Consider the following 26,112-nt stretch of genomic DNA (forward strand, 5'->3'; position numbering starts at 1 on the left):
TTGACTAACAGCTACGATGTCTTAAGGATGAAGGATACTTCAGATTGTGCATCTGAACATCAGAAAATGTCAGTTGTATCTCAGTAATGCTCTTAAGTATTAATTTTAGAGAGAAATTTTTCTCTAGGGACATCTCAAAGGAAAAAAAATCAGCTATTCAACAGTGAACAAAACCCAAATAACCATGTCTGCACTAATTATCACAAAGTTATCTAAACCGAGTGGATTGAAACGCATTTTCTGTGCCATAAATCACAAAAAAGCAAGCTATAAAGATTTTTTTCTTTTTTGTTTATTCACAAAATATTAGTAAATGGTAATGTACAAATTTGCTGAGTTGAGATTAAAAACATACATTATACAGAATAGCCAAGATACGCAGCAGAGTACCATTATTCTCAGACTTAAGACAGTGTCTTATAGATGTTCCATTATGTACTCGTGTAACTCCACCAGACCATTAGCTCAGAATACTTTAAAACTAACATGGAACAAGGCAAAAAAATAACAGCTTCATTTTGTGACTGCAAGAGAACAAAACCATTAAAGCATTTTCATGAAACAGAACTGTATAAACTATGTTTCTCCATTTAAAAACCTTAGGTTTTTCCATTCAGCCCTGGGGTGTGGCTGTGAGCATTTCTTCCTGGAGGACACCTGAGGTATTTAACATGGATCTCACAAAATATACCCATGAAAACCAACAAATATTACAGTTTCAGCACCACAAAATATCTCAGTTAAATCTCATGTAGAATTAAACAGTTATTGACCAATCTGAATATACTCAATGCTTCTTATGTCAGTACCAATGTTGTCTTGATTTGATTCTTGTAAAATAAAGAATCTGACACTGGCAAACATACAGACAGTATCCAAGGCACTTCTAAATATGGCATTTTACCAGTTTCTAGTGTAGAAATCAATATGCTAAACGTGTAGGATGATTCTAATACTCAGGTCTCTAGTTAAAATACTTTTACTTGCTCCGAATAATACCTACAATAAACTAGGTACTGTACAGATATAGAAGATATGAGGTATTTCTCAGCGACCTTCATCTAGAATTAGGAAAACCAGACCATTACAATTCCAGTGAAAAGAATTACACCAAAATTCATGGATTTCAAAAAATATTCTCTCAACTCCATTGTGAATTCTAACCACCTCTGTACATCAGGCCATATCAGCTAAGCTAAAGAGGCAGCAGTGATCTGTCTGTAAGCCGAGCTACATGTTCCAATAGTTTTGTTTATAATAAAACTGCATTTCCTTAGACTGCACAAGAGTGGAATATGCTAACAATATCACATGTAATAAATAGTTGTAGCAATGAAAGTGACACTTTCTTAAGGGGCTTTCACTTGCTAATAAATATGATAGAATACAAGGCTGTTGCTTTTTTAATTCTTTTAAGCATGATCACCAAGCCTGACCCCAAGGCTGCTAATGCTGGGTAAGCCAAGAGACACACAGAACTAGTCCTCTCTCAGAATATATGGTGAGTGTGGCACCATGACCAGATCCACTCACTAGCTCATCTTTCACTGATAGCCAAAATAAATATAACAAACCAAACCTCAAGCGACCTATAACAAAATTAAAGACATTTTAAATTAAAATCTTGTCCCTAATCCAAAATATACAACAGTTACCGTGTGAAGCACAATGAGAAACCTTAACAACATATAAAGGACACTTAGAAAAAATTAACCTCCAAGAATCAATTGTGAAGCATTAAACACCATCTCCTAACGGTGAAGCTGAAAGGTTAAAACTTCCAAAGGTGTCATATCTATGTAGTAGAGAAGCTCATAGACTAATATGGCTTAAATTATTTACTTACTGCTACGTTCAGTGCAATTCAAATTGCGATTGAGTCATGTAGAATACATCTGAGAACTTGCATAAAAAAATCCCCTCTCTGGTAATGTAGTAGTTCTGAGTATGTGGGCTAAGATTAGATGGAATAGGATAAATTCTTTGGGAAACTGAAACCTCCAATCTCTCTGGAGATTTCTGTCTATTTGTACAATAACAGTAAAGAGCACTGCTAACTGGTTACTGATCAGTGCTTGCCCTATAACTCCTAGGACTGTGTTTTTAAATAAGACATACATTTTACGTAGATGCTTTCTGAAACACACTGCAAAAGGATGGTAAATTATTTTGGCAGTTTGTGTTTGCCATATCTCTACATTACACATGAGAAGGAAGAAGGCATTTCTGTTTACAGAGTGGCATTGTGCTTTTTATCTGCTTTAGAACAGATGTTTCCTGTTTCTTCTCAGTGTGATCACTTTTGTTTTCTTTAGTCAGGGTTACTGATACTGATCCAAATCTGCTACTTAGCCTTACAAGAAAGGTAGAATTTTACCATTGTTCTAATGAGGAGACGGTATTTATTTCTTCTTCAGAGCTGGCCACTGTTTGTGAATCCATCTGATTTATGATTCAAAAAGTTCAGAACTGTTTAATTTGTCTTCTTCATACAGCAAAATATTTTCCATGAGCTTCTTTTTTTTATCATTTATCTTTATTTTCCAAGATGTCTCTCTGGCTAATGCTGAAAAGCAAAAAAAGAAAAGCCCAAATATTAAGAAAAAAATCCACTTGTGTAAGGAGTAGATAATAAAATAATCCAAAAATGGATTAGGAAAAAAACAGCTGATAGAAAACCAGAAAACATTTTGTAGATTTATTGGTAAAATCATGACTAAGGCAAAAAGATTTACTGAGATGTGTTCGGAAGTAGGAAGAAGAACCTAAGCAATCCTGGAGAAGAGAGTAATTTGTCCCCACTATTGTGATACTAGAGCACTTTTATAAAGGCTTCAGTTATCCCAACAGAAACATGGGAAGTTTTGCACAAACAGCTTGAAGATGGTGCATGTTTGAATGTTCCTCATACACCCTTCAGATTGATCTCTATTTACCTTGTGAAGAGCATGGAGAGTCACCGGCTGTGTGTTTTTGTTGAGACGTGCTCTGTGCTGTAGATGCTGCTTCCAAGATGTCCTCACTTTTGGCACATGCCGCATTTCTTTCCTGGAGTCCATGTACAGGCTTTTCCTGCTTGATCCTGTAATCAGAGGCTGCCACATTTTCAGCACCGTTACAGCTAGATAGCTCATCTGTAGATTTTTCTGAAGGGTTCCATATAAAACTACTTAATTCATCTGATTCACAAGGCACCCTTGACATCTGTTCACAGTAAACGTCAGGCAACACAACACCTACTGAAGGTGGGCATGGATTGGCACTGGTCAGGATGGCAGGCTGTGTGCTGTCCTCTTTATTCTTCCCCGCAGAAGGCACGTCCATGCTGAGACTCACTGTCTCATCATCAGTTTCTTCGGGAGTGTTCATGGAGAATCCAGAAGTGCTGCCTCCACAGATGTAATGTTCTCTTAGTTTATTTTCAGCCATTTCCATCACTTCAAGAACCTGTTTGTAAGAACAAAACCTGTGAATGCAGAGTAATTCCTGTACTCCTCCTTACACATGTTCTCATATGTCAACACTCCCACAAATAAGCAAGGCATGAATGTGGAGCTTTAGACCTTGCTGTCAAGAAGACTAAAATCTTGGTCAATGTATTTTAAATATTACCTCTGCTGTGTTAGAATTCTTCTTTTTCAGACAAAAGCAGATGGCTGAGGCAAAATCAATAGCAACCTCTTCCAGCAAGTGTCCTGCTTTCTTGTCTAGATATTTAGAGCATATTTCCTTGGCAGCTAGCTTTTCCAATTTTTTTACTTTGGAATATGAGCTTTCTTTTGCTATCTGGATTTCATCAGCAATCATATCTTTCTGTTCAAAGGAAACAGATACATTAGTGAAGGCAAAATGAACACAAACACTCTTTTCTGCTTGAATCACTGAGAATATGAATCTTGCCATATATTTGTTATTATTGCTCCTTAATGGTGGGTTTACAGACCTAAAAGCTTTAAGAATCTCCATTCATGCAGCTGACAGAAATGTTTGTTTTCACTAAAAGGCCAAAGGTTTTCTCTGCATGTGTCTAATGTCAAGTTCACTAAACCAGACCCAGCTCCTCTAGGCCTATGCCTATTTATAGGAATGAAAAAGATACATATAGAGCAGCATTCTTGCTCAGGACTTTTCAAACGTGCTAAAGAAATCATAAACCTGGGATCCTTTCTTTTCTGAACCTATTTGAACATTGATGAATTGCTTAGAAATAGTAAATAAGAACACTACAGTTTTCCCTTCAAAGGCTTCAATGAGATGGGGAGTCAGGAGCACATCCCACAAGGAATATAGGTGGAGTCTGTTCTCATGAGGATGGTGTTAATGGCATTCAGTGAGCCTGGCCAATTCTGATTGCTGTGTAGTTCTAATCACAGCTTGGGCAAATTGGCCAAGATAGAAATTCCAGACAGTAGTGCAACACATAAGCACCTGATAAACACGATGCTGAGCAACTGTGGTTACCGCCTGCCCACGTTTGCCCATTCAGTTTGGCTCATAAGACATCTTTCTGGCACATAAAAAAACCCCATGCAGCAGCATTTCAGCACAAAGTCTTCTCTCTTAAATAAATACACATGTATTTAAACACCAGTATTCTGGAGTATCCCCTACTACGATGATCAGGCCAGTACTCATGAGTGTGGTGTGTGAAATGAGAATAAGTATCCAGCCTCTGTCTAAAGGCAGGTAGGCTACTGATGTTAATGGAACTGCAATATGGCTTCTAAATATCCCTTTTTCAGGATGTGTACAGCAGACTCCAAATAATGAACTATTATATAAAATGAAAATTCATTCTATGACAGTAACCCCATTCACTTGTGTTGGTATTAGTTATTCCTGCTTCTTCTTACCAGATAAATAGGGTTTCTCCCTTCATCCAGGGCCTTAATCCCTGTCAGTATCTCTGCTAAAACCTAGAAAGAATATATGGAAGATAAAACAATCTGTTCAGAATTAATTCTGTTTTTTAAAGTGCGTTTTGTAGCTAAAGAAATAACTGCCAGGGCATTTAAATTTGTATTTTTACTTCAGATGGTTTAACAATGCCAGATCTGGGCAATAGTCATGATTTTGATCTTTATGATTTGTGATCTTTATGGTCTATCTCCAAAGCTAAGTCTATTTTATAGTTAGGTACAAAAGACATTGTTGAAACTAAGGATGATAAGGAAGTCATTCTACATCTAGATAAGAAATCACACTGGACTATTTAAATGGAAATACCCAGATACAGGTAACAAGCCTATCAATTGTTTTACTTGAAATTCCAAATTGACAGGTGATGTCTGTAGCAGTTCCTGTGGCAAATCTGCAAGAATTCCAAGAACCCAACTGCAGGCATCCTGCTGCTCTTTGTGTTTGGGTTTTTAAATGATCAGCAAGAACTTTCTCCAGCAAGAAACAATTTTGTTTGTGTTGTTCAAAAGATTCACCTCACTTGGCCAAAACTGAATATATTTGGAGTGTGAACATAATTAGAACCAGTATTTCAACACATTATGTAGTCAGCAATATGAAACTGTCAGCAAATCCAGTCTTATATCCAATTTCCTGTCTAGAAGCACCAAAGAATGCAATGGAATGTGTTAAAAAGGCCACATACCACACCACAGCTGAATGTATCAACTTTCTCTGTTAACTTCCCATGCCTGATAAAATCTTCTGGCAGGTAAGTAAGAGAAGCCTGTAGGACTCTGGTTTTCATTGTGGCATATTCTGATTTTTTATCAACAGAATACAGTCGCAGACCTGAATGTCCAAGCTTTGGTGTAAAGTTTTCATCCAACAAGACATTTGAGCTGTGATAAAGACAAATAACAATACTGGTCAAGTAATCACTTTAACTTGAGGCAAAAAATTACAGTTCTACACTTTAAAAGAAAAGCGCTGAAAGCTTCCAGCATTTGGCCTGCTGTGTATGAGTGAAAGGATAAAGAATGGCAGAAAGGGAGAGGGGGAAGAACAAGCAGTCCAGAAATAACCTCAAAAGAATATACTTCCATCACTCAGAAAAGAGATGGCTTAAACATAAAATGGTAAAGACCCCACAGAACAAGAGACAGCAGAAAGACACTGCAAATGGATTTCACAATTGTGCAGCCTTTCAGCCATTAGTGTTAAAGAAATCCTGGAAATAAGAGGTGACGATGGAAGAGCTGAGTTGCCAAATCCCTCACCTTTTGATATTCCCATGAAGAATTCCGGAATTATGTAAATACTCTGTAGCTCGGAGAAGCCCTACAGCAATGCTAATTCGCAACGCCCAGGTCAGTGGAGCAGAATCCTCCTGCAAGGAAATGAAGAAAATGGTATATCATAGAACAAAAGACTCCAAGACATCAGTAGTTTTGAAAACCAAAGGCTTAGCTTTAGTCCCAGTCAAAACTCCTGCTGACCTAAATCAAAAGTTTGGTCCAAGGCAGAATGTGACGATTTCTAGGCCAAGGAAAGAACCTATCCTTGCATATTGTGCTACACATTTTAATGCTATGGGACACAGTGAGATAAGGATCACACTTGCCCAAAGCGTCAGGTACTGCCCATTACTGAGGCACAGCACTGGCTTTGATGGACTGCTGCTCTAAGGTTCCTCTGCCCTACCATCTCCTCTGCAGATGCTCTTTGAATAGGTGTAAACATCTCAACCTGTTCCCTCGTAACCCTTGTGAAACTTCCTAGCACATTATGCCAATGAATATGATTGTAGATTCTACAGAAACAAACCCAAATCCAATGAAACATTACATATGAATAGACACAGTTTCCAGATTCCTTATAACTTGAAAAGGCTAAAGGCTGCACAGCAGAAACTTCTTGTTGACCTGGTCTGCTTTGCAGTTGGAAACTGGAAATGAGCTGCAGCCTTTGTAGAACTTGTAGTCAAGATATCTGGGCAATTTCTGGCTGTTTCTCAGTATTCCAAAGGATATAATTGCTTTTCATACAATAACAGGCCAGGATTTGTAATCACACGTAGATTAACAGACCCAGATTATTTGCTTACTTGACACTGCAGTCTGTTTTGTAGTGATCCATTAGGCAGGTATGGATATATCAGACAGTGCAATCCAGTTTCTACTGAGAAACCCAGCAGCTGCAAGATGTTGACATGACAGCACCTGCAGGCACAGATCAGCAGTGGTTTGCAAATGAAATATGAGCAACACAGAAAATACTCCTGAGCTGGAATAAATGCCTAAATTCAAGGCAACTGGAAATTTTCCTGCAGCTGGAAGCAGAGAATGGCCCTGAGCAGGACAGCAGAGGGCTGACTAATCTAGCAGCAAAGAGAATGGTTAAGTGCAGCCCATTCTGTGCAGGTAGGAGGGATGCGAGCTGCAGAAGACACTGCTTCTTCACCACCTCAAGGGCTGGCAGAGCATGGTGTCTGCTCAGCATTGCCCTGCAGCATCAACAGGAGGCATGCTCTTTACCATGGCTCCAGTAGAGGCTGTGCATAACCCTCTTATTGAGGGCAGCACAGCACTCAAGACAGAGGCTCATCAGTCTTAAACTAAAGATATGGGCACAGGCCACAAGCAGGAAATGCACTGATTGCACCTGAAAGCCAACACTTACCGAAAGCAAATCTGTACTTCGGTATGGAAGAACCTTTGGGTGGAATCCGGGCTTGTGCATTCCGTCTGAAAAATGAAAACGTGCGCTAGAATGTCAACAGTAATTATTAAAATGTTGCATTTGTAGAGATCTTTCAGTCTCTATATGACAAGCTACCTTGGAAAACCGTCAAGTATCACTGAAGGCAACTTAGGGTCAAACACAACAATTAACTGAAAATTAGAACAAAAACCAGCCTAAGGACACATCTGATTCAATCATCAATGCAAGCAGCTATATTGCAGGCTACTCCCATGGCTAGAGTTAATAACACCAGTCACTTAAGTATCTCTCATATGTGTTTGCTGAATCTAGGTTTACTTACTTTACATCCTTTCCTTTTTACCTCTCCTCTCGTGTACCCTTCTGGTTCCTTGCCCATACAATAGTAAACAACAACTAATGTTTCAGAGATAATAATAACATACCCCCTTCAAAGAAAAAGAAAAAGGTGGAGTACTTGCCTCTTTCAGTCTTTTGATGATATACTCTATGTTGTTCCTCCGACCTTTGTAGACATCTGCAAAAGTACCTTCACAAATTCTGCTCTTGTCACTGAAACCACTTGTGGCATTAGTAACTTCCCTCTGGGTCCACAAAAGACTTCCACTGGGGAGATCCGTCCTTGTCTCCTGCTGAGGAGCAAGAGAGCTGCAGGGCTACACATGTGCAGAAGAAACAAGTTTCTCTTATGAAAATTCATATGCTTTTTCCTTCTTTCAGTTGTATTTGCTTTTGCATGATCTAAGCAATCACTGTGATTGTTGAAAGAAACTGTGAAAAGTACTGTACATGTGATGCTTTCCCTTTGTTATAACTGTCTTGACGTGTTTTGCTGATATAAAACTTTTGCCTTGTAGAAGAGTCAATTACCAATTTGCATGTCCACCCTTCCCAGAAAATAGACTTAATTTTGTTTAAAAGTCCATATATTTTTTTTGAAGTAATGTTAATTTAAGTTACAAAGAAACTAATCTTTATGGCTGGGGCATACACTAAGAAACAGTTGGATCAGAAAGTAGGGCCCCTCATAATGTATTTATGCTCTGGTAGGAACTTCACATCTACTTCTGAAGCATCTGGCATCAGTTGCACAATAATTTGTTGCTTCCAGTGTGGCAAGTCCTAATGCCAATTGTTATTACAGTTCCACTGTAATAACACACAGCTTTCACAACCTTAATGTGCTCCAGACTTGAGAAAACAAAACATTAGCTCCCTCTCAAAAGCTCTGAGACTACTACATTCTTTGTCGCAATCTTCTCTTCTGGCTGGTACCCTTGAACCAGGTTATTCTGGAAGAGTTTAAACCACAGTCTTCTTCAAAACAAAACAAAACAAAGGAAACAGGCCAAAACAGCACTATGATGGGACCAGGGCGTGCACATGGATCTGTGAAACACTCTGAGAACCCACAGAACAGATCTAACTGGACTACCTTACAGACAAGAGAGCTGTAGGGAGGCAGGAACAGAGATTGTGATGAAATCATTAGGAACATGGGAAAAGCTTGTCACAGTGAGATGGTTAGGCACTAGAACAGCCCAACCTTGGAGATTTTCAATTGTCAGCTACACGAGGCTCTGGGCAACCTGACTTAAACTTGATACTAGCCCAGGTTTCAGGAAAAAACACATTTTAAGTATATAATCAAACTAATAGAAGTCTGCTGTTCTGACTAGTCAGTGGTATATGTGGTACCGTCCTGTGCTCATAGCAGGAATGTTAAGTCCTCTGCAAAATCTATGCTAGAAATTCCTCCAAAATTATTTGCTATTTGTGGGCATGTTTTCCATGCAATATGGTTAATTTTTAACTTCAGTGGTCCATCACTGGCAAAAATTATGCACACTGCAAGTAATCTAATTGAAGCATTAGTAATCCATCGGTATTCAGTCCAAACAACTTGTAATCAACCCCTACTTTTCCACTCTATTTTATACAAATAGAGGGACAAACTTTAACTGAGAAAACATGGAATGTAACGAAGACAATTTTCATTGTTATAGTCAATAAGGACTAAAAGGATTTACCTTCACACTTGATGAGACAGGAGGATTTGACTGTAAGGATTTCAAAAGGTCCCTTGGGGGAGGGGGTGGCAAAGGGAGTGAATACAAGGCTCCTTCAGAAACAGCACCTGAAACTGAAATAAGAGCATTGAAAGTACAGGTTCTTTTTACAGTGCCACAGCCTGCGGCTGATTATGGAGGTCTGGGATATTTTGCTGAATTTCCTAACTAGGGATAATCTGTCAAAATGAGCAATACTGTGTGAAGACAGGCAGCTGTTTTCCTGGTTCCTCTTTGCAAGATGACTGTGCACATCCTTCTAGTCCTGGCTTGGGGACACAGAGCTCCCTCTGTCTATACTATTGTTCTTTTCAATCTGTCCTGTGGTTCTACTGCCTCCCGTTCCCAGGCAGAGGGGCCTGCTGACCTGTGCATGGCTCCCTTCTGGCCTAGATTTATTCTGCATGGCAACAGGGACATGGGGCAGGAAATGTATGCACTGGTCTAGTTGTAGTACGGAGCCAGGATGGGACCCATGTGTTCACAAAGACCTGGAAAATGCCTTTAGATCCCACAGGATAGATATAGCCAGCATCCCTCAAGGCCAAGAGAGGTGTAGGAAAGAGAAACAGGAGGCCATGTGATAAAGTTACAAAGAAACACAAAGTTAAAAGGCAAATATTCAAATGCTACCCTTCTGAAAAGAAATATATTCATTATACTATACTGAAAGCAAATGGGAAGCAGTCTTACCTACATGGTCATTTCAATGTTAGCGCAAATTCAGAATGTGTTTCGTTACTACCTGCTGGTGGTACTCCCGGGCGTGAAGAGTCTGTGGATGGCAACAGACTTATCTCGTTTTCTCTGTCTATCTTCTTGTTTTCTGTGGGAATTAAAGATCTGTTCTCTGGTTTAGGTGGCTCTACCAGCTCTTCTTTTCCAGAGTCGGCAATATTAGAGGCTGATGTCCCTTCAAAAGAGAACAAAGGAAAGATGAAGATTACCAGGGAAAACACAGCCTGACTCTAATCAGCTATCAGGAAACAACCCTAGTCAGGAAAACAGACTGTACATTAACATGAACATTAAAACGAACATTCAAGCAATTCACTGAGAAATTGCTGGAATATTGTTGGTATTTAAATTCAGACCATACTTACGACATTAACTACTACTGAAAATCAGTAAGAAGTCAGAGTTTCAAACAAATACCAGTGATAACTATGCAAAATATACACAGCCCCTTACAATAAAACATTAACAATATATTTATTGTGTCATTTTCTGTATAGCATCCTTCAGCCAATGATCTCAAATCACAAATACCTCCCAGCCTAAAGAAGGCATCTAGTTCTTTGTTAATTGTTGTGGGACTGGGAGGAAGTTTAACAGAATTGTGTTTGGTTTAGCCAGTTAAATGTTTTAGGACTGTTTTCAAGTGTGTGGTTTTAGTGTCATGACCCTGCTCATTCCCAGAAAACACTTTCCTATATAGAACTATTTGCAATAAAGAATCATTCTGTTACTCATGAACAGAAAGAAACAAGCTGGAGACAACCTAGGAAAAACATAAAAATCAAAGTTCAAGACTTACTAATACATAAGTAAAAAAATAAAGGCTGAATTATTGATTCACTGCAGCTCTAAAAGACCCTGTGCTGTATACAGCTTGGTAAAAATCTCAGAATCAGGCCTGAAAAACCAACTTGAAGTCTGGTTAAAAGACACAAAGATGCTTTCAGTGCACAGGAACACAAAAATACGTACATCTTAGAATTATTGAAATTAGATTAGGTTAAAGTCAGGATGGTAAAAAATGAAGTAAAAAAAAAAAAAAAAAAATCAAGATACTGTGATATCTTGAATCTGTCAAAATCTCCTGAAGGAGCAGATAAATTCTTATCTGTGAATACATTCAAAACTGAGGCTGAAAAAGAGCTTGGAAATGCCCCGTGTGCACTGGGGATGAAAGAAAGACTTCCTATATGCTAACAACTTTTCCTGGTTGTAGTTGTAAATTTTTGTTTCCACCTGCCACCTTTTTCCAGCAACACTTTGTGAATTTTCCTAAAAATAAAAATTAAAGTTTTATTTTGCTATAAAGGAAAATAAGCACAGGTATTAATACAAGGTTTCTTTGTCATGCTGTTTTATCAGCTTTCTATCTTAAGCATGGCGGTGATCTTGGAATCAAAAGCCACAGACCTCTATTTGAATGTGAAATTAGACAACAGTTTTGTGTCCTTTTTTCTGTACAAAGTATTAGAATATCTGAGACAAGCAGGAAGCAGTATGCTTCGTTTTAATCAGTGCTGCTCACAAGAAGCCAGGGCTCAGTAGAACTGTTTAAGAGAAGACAAGCTATGCACATTTCAGTGCACTAAAGATTGAAGAGCAGATGAAAAGCAGTAATGGTAGAAGTGGCCACGGTCGTGACAGGCAAGTTTTGCCTTCTGACCTCTGTTTGGGTTTTGCATCCACTATCTTCATTCATGTATCAATGTAGGTTTGAATAAAGCCAGGCTTTAGAATTAAGACACAAAAAAAACAGGTATGTTTCTTTATTCCTGTATCAGAATGCTAAGAAATCCCGAATTTCACGAGGGCTCAAAATCAGTCACTGAACAAGTCTGCAGGCCTTTAGCTAAAACTGACAGTCCCTGCATTCTGCAGATGGTAGCTTTTCCCTCCTGTATTTCAACCTAGAAGTCTCTAAAATTAGAATCACTTCCCTCTTTCAACCTACTTTTCAGGGTTTGTCATCAATTTAGCAACTTCCTGCACATCAGACAAACAGGTCATCACTGCAGCTAAAGAGCTGACATAAGAAAAAAAATCAATTATTATGGGAGTTCAGAAGTGGGCCTAGAGTAGTGCAAGAAATTGTTGACGGGACATACAGTTCTCCTGGAATTAATCTGCCAGGAAAACCAACCTGTGTGTTGTGTCTGATTCCTTTAGGTCAGAATGAATAGAATTACAGTGATGAAGGACCACCTGGTTTTCAAAAGTGCCCAGTAGAACAAGCAATGTATTCTTCGTATCTGCCCCAAAGGAATGACCTGAGTGAGCATTTTCAGATATAAATAAAAAAGCAGAAATAGAGGGTAAAGGCTTCAAAGATTTGCCTAAATCTAAAAAGATCATGCTAGAAATCACTGCAGCTTGTGACCGAGCCCACTGTGGAATGTCCGCATTGGGTTAATTCCAAAAAAACATAACTACTTCCACATGCCAGAACAACAAAACAATCCAGACTAACAAAACAATCCAGACTCTCTGCCACTCAAATTAATATGAAGCTTTGCTATGGACTTCAATATAAAAGACAACTATAATAAGTGTTTTTAAAAGATCATTTCATTGTAGTTTCGCAACTTACTGCATTTGAGTTGATCTGAGACTAACATTAATATCCATCATCCAGAAATGTAAGTAAAAGTTGATCACTCCACAGGATTTGTCTCTTCCCATCCTCTTTTAAGCCCTCTTTATCTAGCTTTCATGCTGCTTTACAGAGTCAACCCCCAAATCACGTAACTCCTTATGCAGCTCTTTGTGGAACAGTCCAATATTGTAGTTCACCCACTATCATAAAGGAAATCTGAGAAACAAAGGTATCTTAGATTTATTACATCAGTTCAGTGTCTTAATAAGCTGAATTGAGCATGTCCATTTCTATCCAAGATCTATTAATATTTACTTTCCCCGTTTACTATTCAGCCTGCAGATACTCTTATAAAGACCCTTGTTTACTTGCATCAGCCAGCTACAATCTCTACAAACCGAGTTTTTCCTTGGTAATTACAAAACATTCTCTTCCAGCCTGCAGGAATTTGATTGGGGTTTATTTTTAACAGGGGAAACCCTCAGGGTTTTCAGCTTGCGGCAAGTGAAGTCCAAAAAGTCTCAGGAACGTTTCTGAGAAAGCTAAAACAAAGCCCAAAACCTTAAGGTAAATCACAGAGGCAGAGAAAAAACAGGTTATACCTCTTGTACCAGAGGCTGATCTCAGCTGCATCTTGTGCAAGCTACAGCAATACAGTGATACTGACATACCACACAGTGATACGGACAGTCAGACAAGCAGAAGGATAATGACTTTCTGTGCTGGGATGATTATTTTTGTTTGTGTTCTATCTTTAAGGTTCTATCTTTAAATTACTGGAAGTTGCTCTGGGATTGGAAGCCCGATTCTTTGCATTTTACATAAGCACCGAGACAAACCTTAGTTGGTTCTTGTGTAAGCGATCTTGTCAGAGCTTTACAATGCCGCCTCTCAGGGTTTGATCCAGTGCCACATTCTGGCCTCTGCACACAGGCCCAGACATAACAATCAGAGACCCCCTGCACAGCCTCTGGGCTTCAGGGGGTCATTTCACTAAATGTGCTAAACATCAGCTCGAAGCCACCAACGTTGTGGTTTGCAAGCAAGAGCTCTCTGAGATTAAATACATGGAGCTTCTGTTGAAGTGATTCACCCCTGCAATGTGCTGAACTAACCTCAGTTTGAAATCTGTTCAGGGGCTTGTTTTAAAGGCCTGTAACAGAAGAGAAACCCCCCTACCCAGAGGTAAAAGCAGCAGCATCTCAGTTGTTACAAGAAGTATAAACAAAGGTGGGCCCCAGAATGTGCTCCGACAGGGAAAGAATGCAAGGCCTGTAACTAATTAGAGCTTAAGGTGTGGTAGGTTAAACTGTGTTATATAAGAGCACCCACAACCTCTCTGTATGGACCGGGAATTGATGGTGTTAAATACTGAAGAGGCACAAAGCAAAAACCTCATCACGTCATGAAAGTCACTCCCTACTCCAGAGCATCCTTAAAAATACCATTATCAGAGAGCCAGGGTTATTTCAGTGCTGATATCTAGATCAGATTTAATACAAATGATAAAATTAATATTAAATTTAAGTATAAATTTTAAAAAAATTAAATCAAGATTTTATCTTCAATCCTGTCAACTGAGACATGACCCTCACAGTGACTAAATTAACAACTGAATTACCAAGATACAGCTTAAACCAGATTCAAACCAAATCATAGAATCATAGAATAGTTAGGGTTGGAAAGGACCTTAAAATCATCCAGTTCCAACCCCCCTGCCATGGGCAGGGACACCTCACATTAAACCATGTCACCCAAGGCTATAGAAGCATAGAATGATTAGGGTTGGAAATCCTGTAGCTCTATGTGTTTTGCTGAAGAATGAGGAGTAGGAATTGCTGTGGTCTTCTATGCTGAATGCTGTGAGTGAATTCAGTCAGGAGGTCGATCTGCTGAATCAAAGTGCTGCACAGGGTGGCAGCAAAATCAGTTACATTAACTGAGCAACACTCTCATTAGGGTCTGTGGTTACCGTGTTAGATGTACTAAGACAGAATTTGCTGCTTGAGCTGTAGCACTTACTATTCCTTTAAAAACACCCAATAAAATTACATAATTTGGAATGCCATTGTCAGATTTTTCCACCATACCCAGATGAAGGTTTACAGTCACACTAATTCCCGGAAACTACAGAACACAGCAGTGCCACACAAACCAACGCTGTGGCAAGAAACCCACGATGCAGAGCTGGACTTCCCATGCATGCCAGCTGGCAGCCCTGCCCGGTGGAGATGGGCTGCTGTTGAGCAAGAGCCGCTCGTGATGTCACTCAAAATGACTCGTGGCAGACAGCTTCTCCATCACAGAACGGGAGAAGCAGATGGGGCTCCCACACATTCCTCACCTATGGAAGCATGTGCCCTCGTGAGCACACCTGGATAGAGTTTCTCTAACCATTTTCAGCCACGTAACAACAATCTGTAATGTTTCTTTCTAGTAATTCCCCATGGAAAACTGGTGAAAATCATACAAACATCTGGTTTCCAGACCGTAGACTTTGTGTGGGAATATGTGTTAAAAAGGGAACGTGGTCCACTCTCAACTTTTTGGGGCTACTCAATACAGAAACGCAGTATGCTGTCCAGGCTTCAACAGATTTCATGGTAGCACTGGGTTAAGGTACAATTTGGTTTACAAAAATTGACAAAACCCCTGCAATTTAAACATAATTTTCAATGGAAAAAAATGGAAAGTTACATTTAAGAGTGTTGTGATTTCTATAAGTCAATAGTTTACCTTAACCAGGCACACTGAGCTCAAACTCTAACCATCCTACCTCAAAAAGATAAACCTGAAATACAGCAAACTGGAGATTGCTGAAAAGAATCTCACGCAGAGTTACAAAGTTAAGCTTTCCCCAAGTTAAACTAGAGTTTAATCTGGGGAGGGACAGAGGAGAACATACGATAGGAACAGAGAAAATATGAGATGGAATAAACAAAGAGTAATGTAGGTAGTTGATAAAGCATTTCTCCTTTTCATAATCTTTTTCTCATGGTGCAGGACAGCAACCTGCATAGGAAAACTGATTATATGTTCTTCTGCTCTTCTGGTTTTGCTGACTGAGTATAGTGACAAAGTTTCACAGAGAAACAAGAACGTATGAAGAATTAAAACATGCAGAATCAAGCTCTGTTTAGAAACCCTGACTGAAGCATTAAAGTACCAGCCCTGGCTCGGAGCACAGCCAATCTCTGTGGCACCTCTCAAAGCCACTGAAAAGGTGGGATGATGACTGAGAGGGACCTGTGATTCTTTCTCTATGTCACTTCTTAAGCATCAGACACCCAGCAAAAGGTTTCGTCAGTCAGTGAGATCCACTGGGCTGGGGCTGGTGCTCTGGAAGAACACAGATTCCCACAGGAGGAAGGAGCAGCTACTCACAGTCCAGAATGACTTGGGCCGCTCGGTAGAGCTGCAGTGCTCGCAGCAGGTCCAGGAGCTGTGGCACCGTTGCCAGCCTCACTCCCCACCACCACATCAGCTCCCTTGTTATGCTGATCCCAGTCTTCTCCATGCACTTGATTTTCCGTAGCTCTGTTTGGTCAGTTATCACGTAGGAGGCTATTGGGAGACAAAGGATAGTTCTGTTTAAACTAGAAAATACAAGCAGGTGCAACAGGGAAAACTAAGGTGTGAGACGCACTTCGCCTTTGCACGCTTTTACAATGAAGGATGGCAATAACTGAACTATATGGACATGAAGAAAGGTCAGTTTGTGTAAGTTCAGTTGTGTGCTCATTTGTGGTCCCTGGGGCTGGTGGAGATGCCACCAAAGGTGTCTGTCCAAATCAGCCTGCCTCAGTTGATCCACATCTACCTGAAGGAGAGGTGTGGGGGCCTGGAGTGTGGGAACAAAGATTGTCCTCAGCTGGCTTTAGAGGACACTGGACATAGTTTTATGCATGCAAAGATAGCGGAAGTGAATCCCACCCTAAGTCAGCAAGTTTAACTGGGGCAAGAGTTCAGTCAGTAGACAGAGTTAGTGAAGTCTTGAATGAAATTATGTTAAATAAGAAAGGGAGGACAACTGAGGAAAGATTCAGGTTAGAACTGTTTGGACTGGGATACAGAAAAAAAGAATAAAAACCTCAGGGACTGCATTTTCTATGCTTACTAACTGGACACAGCAGGACCAAGAAAAATGGGGCAGTAAGGTATGAGGGAATATACATGAAGTGAAGAGAGAAAGAAAACAATAGATCATCTAAGCAAGGCAAACACTGGGAGAAGCAGAAGATAAAGTGCAGAGAGGGGAGTGCTAAAGAGCAGAGCGCGAGAGGCGGGAGCCTGGCTGCGCAGAGAAGCCAAGCAAACACAGAAGTCCGGAATTCCACCTATGAACCAGCAGTTTCACTTGATCCCAAAACCAGAGTGGTGCATGGGAATTCCCTGTCTACAGGATGTGAGTGCTGGGCAGCGGCTGGGCCAGAGGCCCTGCATGGGGCAGCTGTGTGCCCTGCCAGCACCCCGCACCCTTCCACTGCCCGTCCCAGCCATGCTGCCGCGCTGTGCCCCTATGGCACTCCATCAGCCCACCTCCCCGCATGCCAAGCTCACCGAACCGCATCCAGTCGTAGTCACTCAGGCAGTCCATCTTCTGGCAGAAGTCCTCCAGCACCCAGGCAGGCATGCTGTGGATGTACAGCACCGGGGGGGAGCCCCCTTTCAGGGCCAGGGGCGGCTGCTGCAGGGTCATTGCTTGGCAGGCCCTCTCCGGAGTGTCTTTTGTCCCCGCCGCGGCCATCAGCCACGGCTACACATGGTGCATACCCAGAGCAGGGACACTCGCCACTCTCTGCCTCCTGTGCGGCTTGTGGAGGGTTGATTTTCTTCAAACGCTTCCTCTTCTCAAAGGGGCTGTCCTTCACAGCCTGTCCCCTCCCCACCACACTCACTCTTTGCTGGCGGAAGAGTCGAGCGACACGGGCAAGCGTTTCTTGGCAGGCTCAGACCGCGCTCCTGCTTCCTGCTCTGGCTGACGTCAGGCCCCAGTTGCAAATCAGATTTTCCTTTCCATTGAGTGCCGATTGCTCCAGCCCGATTGCCAAATGCCAGGTTTCACGGGATGAAGGTGAAAGGTGCTTTCCTGCCTGTTACGCGCAGCTGGTATTGCCGACAGGCTGGGCAATGGCTGCTCGCAAAGCGAGGGCTGGTAGGCAAGGAGCTTGCCCGCTCAGCCCAGCCATTGGCCACATTCCCAGGGCAGTCTGCTAGTGGCTTGGTCACCTGTGTGGGTATAGATATGTCTGTGTGTTTAAACATAGATCCCCCCAAGAGCTGCACTGACTGTGCTCCCACTGTGCTGGATGCTGTACGACCAGGGATAGAGGAAGTTTCAAATATCCCACAAGATCTAAGCAACGAACATGTACAAGCAGGAGGGCAGTAAAAACCTCTGTCAGCAAATACTGAGCAGTGATGCCTCTGCCTAACCGCTGCCAGGCTTTTGCACTCATTGCAGCATATAGGATTTCACTTATCATAATATGTAGCACAGTAGCAGATGCAGGGCGCGAGAAGTGGTCATCTAGCCAGGCTAGTCGAGGATTGGGTTTAAAATGTGGTCTTAAAGCCAGTAATTTTTCTAAATGCATAGATTTTTCCTTTGTTTTTGTATTGAAGCTGCTTTCTATAAACATTTGTAATGACTTTGCCAGGGTAAATGCTACAGATCCTGCTGGCAAAACCATCTACTTGGACAGCCTTAAAGCAGTACCTCTGCCAGCATGGGACAGTTCACCAAACACAATTGTGACCCATTCCTCTTCCTATTCTTTTCGTTCATGTTCAGCCCTAGGTCTTTTTGTATTTACTGCAAACATTACTGTAAGTTTAGAGAGCTTTTAACTTACTATTTCTTTATAATCTGCTCGTATTTCACAGCAGAGCTAACTCTTGTTTTCAGGATCAAACTTTCACACTTCGGCAATTTTCCATACTTCTAACCTCAGAAATCGCAAGCCTTTCAAGTACCATTAAAGTAACAATGAATTTCTTACCCCCACTGTGGCAAGGAAAAGCTGAAAAATGTGATATTAATGTAGCTACAAGGTCAAAAGACAGGGAAAAAAGACTATCCGAATTGTGTAACTTGAAAGACCACAATTCAAAGATTCCTCAGGACCTCCCTGTTTTAGCAGCAGCACTATTTCAATAATAACAGTTGAATTTATGGGGGTTTCCCCTCCTTTTCCCTGCTTAGTGTCCTTCTGACACACAGCCATGGGAAAACGATCAGAGCATCTCTGAAAATCACGCAAGATGAGATTGAAATGTGTGTTGCAAAGAAGTGGATAAAAGGAGGAAGAGAAGACTCTTCTTTCCCTTGGGTACTGGAAAGAAACTGAAACGTTCTGGACTATTTGCCTCATGGGAGAGCAAGGGGAAAGAACACATTGACAAAGCGTGAAGGGTTTTACAAAGGAAGTGAAATTTACTTTTTCACATGCAGACTGGAATGATCTTACTCCTGCTATTCAGCCTCCACTTGCAAATAATGAGGTATTAATTAGGCAGGACCCTGCCCTCCTCGAGCCTGCGGGAACTAAACAAGCAACTTGTTTGTGTCTGTGGTGTTTTGCACCTTCAGCTGTTACCCACCACTTCCTGCAGCAGCTCATTTCCACCACCACTGCTGTTGAGCTGGAGCATAGCCAGGCCCTGACCTTTGCCGCTCCCTGCCTGCCAACAAGACACTAACATGACTCCAACTGAATACTACCCAAGTTTGTAATGCACTTGTCACAACCAAATGGCAACTTTCACTCATCACTGATCCAGCTGAGTAATTACTAGGAGGCTCCATTTCCCATCTATTATAGCCAGCTGGGTTTATTTCCTCGTCTTTTCTTACCCTGATCCAAAGGAGCAGTCCAAAAATACACTTTTGTGCATATGCTGAGCATTTCTCCATGTTTACCTATAACATCTGGGTTTTCTTTCTGGTTTTTTAAACATTTTGTAAATAGTTCTTTAATGACCAAACCTTCCTAGTTGGCATTTATGCACCTGCTTTAACAATTCTAATTGAAGAGGCTTTTATGTCAATTACCTTCTTACATCTGTTAGCACTTTGAATAAATACTCAACCCATGCGTTTGGCTGAAGAATGAAAACCAAACGATACCAAAAATGTTAGGAGCTATTGCATTCCAACATCAAACATGTAATCAAATTGGGTTTTTGCTACAATGCCTCTGGGTAACAAATATAAAGCCATACAGCTGGGCTAATGTTATTACTGAACTAATCCATGGCAGGGACTCTGAGCATTCGACCAGCCCATGAATGGTATTATTAAATGAAGGTTATTAATGGTGTTATTAAATGAAGGTGTTATTTAACATGCTCACAATTACTGCCATGTTTTTTAAAAAGACAAAAAAGAACCCACACAACCTGTAACAGTACTGTCAGACTGTGGCACAAGAGTCAAATGGAACATCAGATGTTACTCAATGGGCTGTGAAAACAAAACCTTGTCACCTGTTTGTGAGAGATGCTGTAAAGTGCTGCTCATTGTAGAGAGGAAGTTGCTAAGCTTTTAAACCTGATGTATGGCAGGGGGGTGGGGGGCATTCCATGACTTGTCAAGAGGAAAAATCAACACTTACAACACATCTGAAAGCTAAAATTAGCTAAGTATTCACAGAATTTACATCACAAGAAAACATACCCACATTGCAAGAGGAATAGGGGAGGCAGATGCATGAACAGGCTTCTGCCTCAGACTTCATATCTGTGTTCAGTCCTTTCCTCTCCCAAACTTCTGGCATAACTTTGGAATACTCAATTTCATCCGCAAAATGGAAATAATATTTCTATTGTTATCTTGTCTCAGGAAAGTATAAGATTTCAAGCATGGATTGCCTCTTGCTATACATTAAGGAAATGATTTAACTAAATGTAAAGTTCAGCAAAGACAGGATACTCCTATGATCAATGAGATCAGGAGGTAGTTTATATGTTTTTGGCAAGTCACAGATATGTAAGTATGCTTTTCTGTCTGCCAACATGCAGAAATCCAAGGAATCTGATCCAAAAACAGCCAAACATTGTACTAGAAAAGCATCACTGACTGGCTCTGTACTGGAGGAAGTCACAGACTAATGGAATAAACTTAAATTATTAAACGAAGCAACACAGGAGATCATAGACCCCACATAAATCAGGAACACACAGAAGGTTTGTGATATGTACAGATCTGTAAAACCTAATACCTACTGCGGTAAAACTAGAGTTGTGCAACCAGTTTTCTGCACCAGTTTGGCCGTGCTGTCACAGTAACCATAACACAGAGTACCACAAGGACATCAGGAGAGAAACTCCTTTCTTGAACCTGCAGGACCCCACCTGCAGGAGCACCCAAGGTCTTCCAGGAGCCGGGTGACATCCTGCTGTCTGCTCCCAGTGCCTGCACAGGCAGATCTGCAAAAGGTGGCGAATGCACAAATTGTTGTGTAGCTACATTTGTGCGCAAGCACGGGCTGAAGCTGTGCTATGTTTTTAGTTTTAGCCACCACTCAGTCTCACAGCTACAGGAGGCTGCACAGTTTGTAAACTCAGTCCAGGAGTATCTGTCACTGATTAGCTATAATGACTTTCAGGAGTATCACAGGAATACAAGAATAAAGACACAAACACTGTGAGGCTGTGTGAAAGAATCAAACAGCATGGATTTACATTTTTACGACAAAGATCAATTCATACACTTCAAATATGTAAGAAAAAACAAGTCTACAAAAAGGGGAGACATTTCATACTTACAGAACATGTCGACAGTCTTCAGTTTCACAGCTGTTTCTTAGAATGTGTAACTGGAAAGAAACGTGTCACAGAAATAACCTGCTATAATCTTCTACCACTCTGCTTCTAACAGTGAACAGCACTGCATCTGTTACTTGGTGGACAATTCACATATCTGTAAAAAAACTACACTGCTTGGAATGACGTGCATGTTCACACAAATACGCATCCTAATTGAGGCATGAGGGAAGAGAACATTGGTAAGCAAATGTTTTCCCTGCTTATCTAGCCTGCAATAAAGCATAAAGCATGGATCTGTGAGACAGATCTAGCAACAGGCCCATCTGAGCTGATGCAATTTGCAATCTGTTCCTTAGGAGACACCAGCAGCTCAAGTGGTCCCTGCTCCCCTGAAAAGGCCTCCCAACTACTGGACTACTGCACTGCCACGGGAAAAGGCAGGATCAAAGCATCTACTGTCTATAAGCACAACCTGTAACGGGAAGCTCTACAGAGGAGAGAAGTGCCCCTGAACTAGGACCCCAGAACTATGTCTACATGGCTGACTGGGTTGATGACCTTCAGATCCAAGCATGAAGGATAAATAAGGCATCCAAGGTACAATCTGTGTAAAAACGCGTCAGCCCGAGTGGGCTTACACATGTAAAGCCAAAAGGCAGGAAAACCCCCAAGCATTTACACGTGTCATCTTTCCACCAGCATGATGTTTTGATGTTTCATGTCAGGTCCCAAGAAGGGGTGTCTGAAACTCTCATGTACACAAACACCCCCCACGCTTGGTTGGTCACAGGCAAATCCAGGCCAAGTGTGAGAGTGAAATTCCATTGAATGCAAATTATTCAAATGAAAATGGTGTGGGTCTGCCACTTACAATCATTAGAGTCTGAATTAAATTAATCTTTAGCGTAATTTACTGTCTAATACAATGAAAGCTAATCTGTATGCTCCAAACAGATGACCTGATCTTACATCCCTGTGCGGTGTTCTGATGCAGTCCAAATAAAACTTCTGAGCTTCCTCCTCCAGAGTTGCTGGTTTGCAACACGCATAACAAACCATCATGATCCTGGTGTGCTTCTATGCACTGTTTAGTCTTTGGGAGCAGACTTATCAAGTTAACTGAGCTCATGTCTCAGAACATAAAATACAGACAACAGATCTTAGCATGTTTGGTGGCATGCTCCCTGCTTAAACTCTGTGGTTTGCTATATGAATGGTCCGGAGTAATCATATTATTCCAGAACTCCATTCCTCAGTATTTCACTTCTCTCCAGAGAAAGCCGCTGAAGATCCTTCTTAACATCAGGATGATCTTCCAGCTCTTCGTATAACGACCGAACAATGTCCAGTTTCCTGTAGTCCACTGGTTTGACCAGACTGCGAACAACCTGAAGACACCGTTCTTTCAGGGTGAACACTGTAGTTAAATACAGACATACACATAGCCTCATCACAAGGGTGCTTGTTAGCTGCTGACTCTAACACAGACAGTACTTCCCCAAGTACATGACCCCAGAACATGGCACGCTACCCCAAGTGTGAAGAACTTGTTTCCTGTGGCAAGGCACAGTACAAAACCCATCACAGACCTCTTTAAAACTGCAAACAGCCCTGTTAACACCACAGCTCTGTCAAGAAATCCTCTCTCTCTCTTTATATTTGAAGCAGACCTTATATGAGGATCCCATTTCTCACTAGACCCTGATGATGCCCAAAGAGACCAAATTCTTAGCCCACCCATCCCCATAGCATGCATGCTCCCTCTTCACTTACCTGGCAGCGTGATGTCTGCTTTGTTCACATTGGGAGCTGCTATGAACAGCTCCTGCTGGTTGACAAGGAGCCCATCGTTTGTCCCTGCATCCCGAAACAGCCAGAGATGACCTGGGAGGAAAGGAAAACACCAGCCTTATAGTGCTTTTTAATGAGTGGTTTGAGGAGCTACTGAATCAAAACGCTCTCCAGCTGGGCTCCCTGCTTACAGGCAATCACTGCAGCCCTGGCCACCTGCGTGACTGGGTGTCACCGAGGAGGGAGAAGGGGAAGACAAGCACGGTTGCGGCCTCCGGAGCCGAACCGAGAGGCCCAGTGGCGGAGCGCAGGCCCTGCTCCCCGGGCAGCCGCAGCTGCTGTATCTGACCCCAAGCACCCAAGGGGAAGCCCGGTGGAGCCCCTCCACCGCCCCCCCGAGTACCGCCCGTCCTCAATCAGGCCCCATCCCGTCCCGCCGCACGCACCCCGGTAGCTGTGCATGACCCGCCCGGTGCGCGGCTGCAGGACCGGGTAGTGACGGGGCTTGCCGTCGAAATCCACCCACACCGGGAGGACGGAGCGAGGGCTACGGTTGTTGAAGACGACTTCGGAGAGCTCACGGGTGTTAACGGAGCGCAAGCACGGCCCGACGCCCGGCACCGGCGGCGCCATCACCGCACCCGCTCCCCTTCGCGACGGCCGGGAGCTCGCATGCGCCAGGGGGGCGGGCCCGCCCCCCTGGCGCATGCGCGCTCCCGGCCGCTGCGAAGGGGAGCGCGCTCATGCCGGTTAGCGGCACTCGGACACCCGCATCACCGTTGTCATCGCTTTATCACACACAACGATGTAGTAACAAAGGGCTCCGGATACGGAGCATAAAAGAACACAGTAAAGACAATGCCTCCTATGGAAAACCTGAAAAACTTTAATAGTTGTTAATTCATCCGTAAACACAATGAGCGTGAACAGTTTTCAATGGCAAACTCATGTTCCGAGCCAAGGAAGAGGCTTGGGAAATCGCAGTACATTTACAGGAGGAAAAAATGTTTGCAACGTCAAGTTATTCAACGGGTAAGATTTTGGTAAGTACTGTGGCACTTAAATCACTTCAAATTTAAACATAATGCCACGTGGATGTGCCTACAGCAGACACTGAAAACACTAACTTGCTAACAGAACTGCTAAACGTTTCATTCTCCAGTAGTAACTATAGTTAGTTAGCTAAGGCTGTGTGTGTGTGTCCCCTCACCCACGGCAGTGGTACATTAAAAGATGGATGAGATGTTTTCTAATAGCTTGCACTAAGTTGAGGTAACAGGCATGAAAAACAGTAGCATCGGCATCCTGTTTGCTAATTGGCATCTGCTTATCAGACCGTAATGAAACAGACAGTGGTTTATTATCTTAGTGTACATTTGGGCAACTGTATAAACTATAAAACTTCAATCTGGAAAAATCCTACATTCAAGAGACACTATTGCTAAGCCCTTCAAGGCAGCAGTCTGAGTAGTCTTGTTAGTCACTTTCAGATACATATACAATTTCCACAGTTTGGGAAATAAATTAACCATTACCTCCAAAGCTGCCTCAACATGTTTTCTACTGTAAGCAGAGGAAATAAACATTGAACTGAAAACTACACTGGAACATGGTGGAGAAGACTCAGGCAAAGGAAAGCATTACTAATTCCACTACAAACTTTCACCACTTTGGGGTGGTGGGGAGTAAAGAGGTGATTTAAATAACAACATTTCAGAACATAGTACAGGCAGTAGCTCTGAAGTTGATCCCTGGTTTAGTATTTGTGTTACACAATTCTACACAGGTCGTTGGGTTTTTATTTAGGAAATGACAGGTGTACGCTCTTGGATGTCTGCTTTACCAAACTGCAATTCAACAAGTTCTGGAGGTGTCCCTTCTTCTGTGCAGGTTACCAGAACGATCGTTTTTCTTCTGCTCTTTCCCAGGTGCGTTTCAGGAGGTACACTGAAGCGTGAAGGCCCCCGACGTTCACCCATAAAGTCTGAGCTCTGCGCCAGATGTGGCCCAGTCGTGACAAGGCCTACACGGCAAAACACACAGCCAAAGAGTAGTGGTGGCTTCCAGACAAGCGCAAATTTGCGTTAAATTATTTTTTATTATTCTAAATTGTATCTGAACAAAATGTCAAATGGCTCCTCAGGTCCAAAACTGTGTTTAAATGTTACTAATTATTGCTCTAAAAATAGATCACCTTCTGTCATAAAGACAGCTTTCAATTTTTCCTCAATATATTTCCAACTGTAAGCAGGTTTGATTTTATTTCACAGAACATACCTTGGCAAAGCATTTCTTGTCCTGTGTAAGCAGCACAGCCCTGCCTGTCCCTGGTGTGCAGATCCGGCCCATCTCCGTCAAGCAGGCTGGATACAGATCCCAGTTCTTCTTCTTGGACCCGATTCTGCAACATAAATTAAGATGCCCTTTGTGATCACTGAAGAACAGTTAAGTGTTGTTGGTCTTTCACACACGGATTAGCTCATTCAGGACTATGTTTACTATTAATTTCAACCTCAATTTTTAATATAA

The 26,112-nt window shown here is 41.8% G+C and overlaps 3 protein-coding genes across 4 annotated transcripts in view; all 3 read right to left on the minus strand.

The window, feature by feature from the left end:
- Nucleotides 1–398: 398 nt before the first annotated feature.
- IRAK2 (interleukin 1 receptor associated kinase 2) lies at nucleotides 399–17,828 on the minus strand. Its single transcript, XM_061455964.1, has 13 exons — nucleotides 17,584–17,828; nucleotides 16,408–16,587; nucleotides 10,438–10,605; nucleotides 9,654–9,766; nucleotides 8,085–8,279; nucleotides 7,582–7,646; nucleotides 7,007–7,121; nucleotides 6,180–6,289; nucleotides 5,606–5,801; nucleotides 4,854–4,916; nucleotides 3,613–3,813; nucleotides 2,937–3,447; nucleotides 399–2,566 (listed from the first exon to the last, which is right to left on the minus strand). The coding sequence occupies exons 1-13, from the start codon at nucleotides 17,768–17,770 to the stop codon at nucleotides 2,448–2,450; spliced, it is 2,223 nt and encodes a 740-aa protein (XP_061311948.1). The 5' UTR covers nucleotides 17,771–17,828; the 3' UTR covers nucleotides 399–2,447.
- A 3,867-nt stretch (nucleotides 17,829–21,695) lies between these two features.
- Nucleotides 21,696–24,262, minus strand: VHL (von Hippel-Lindau tumor suppressor). The gene is made up of 3 exons (XM_061456026.1): nucleotides 24,030–24,262; nucleotides 23,566–23,676; nucleotides 21,696–23,209 (listed from the first exon to the last, which is right to left on the minus strand). Exons 1-3 carry the CDS (start codon nucleotides 24,214–24,216, stop codon nucleotides 23,025–23,027), a joined length of 483 nt encoding a protein of 160 aa, XP_061312010.1. The 5' UTR covers nucleotides 24,217–24,262; the 3' UTR covers nucleotides 21,696–23,024.
- A 187-nt stretch (nucleotides 24,263–24,449) lies between these two features.
- The window catches only part of THUMPD3 (THUMP domain containing 3), a 350,792-nt gene continuing 349,129 nt past the window's right edge, over nucleotides 24,450–26,112 (minus strand). For both annotated transcript variants that reach the window (XM_061456021.1, XM_061456020.1), the window contains 2 exons: nucleotides 25,861–25,984; nucleotides 24,450–25,606 (listed from right to left, as the gene is read on the minus strand). In XM_061456021.1, coding sequence (XP_061312005.1) covers nucleotides 25,475–25,606; nucleotides 25,861–25,984 — 256 coding nt within the window. In that variant the 3' untranslated portion in view covers nucleotides 24,450–25,474. The remainder of the gene's footprint in view (nucleotides 25,607–25,860; nucleotides 25,985–26,112) is intronic.

The sequence above is a fragment of the Pezoporus flaviventris genome, unplaced genomic scaffold, assembly GCF_033815535.1.
Source record: "Pezoporus flaviventris isolate CSIRO_AGI_PZ_B2104156 unplaced genomic scaffold, CSIRO_AGI_Pfla_v1 ptg000021l, whole genome shotgun sequence".
Taxonomy (NCBI): domain Eukaryota; kingdom Metazoa; phylum Chordata; class Aves; order Psittaciformes; family Psittacidae; genus Pezoporus; species Pezoporus flaviventris.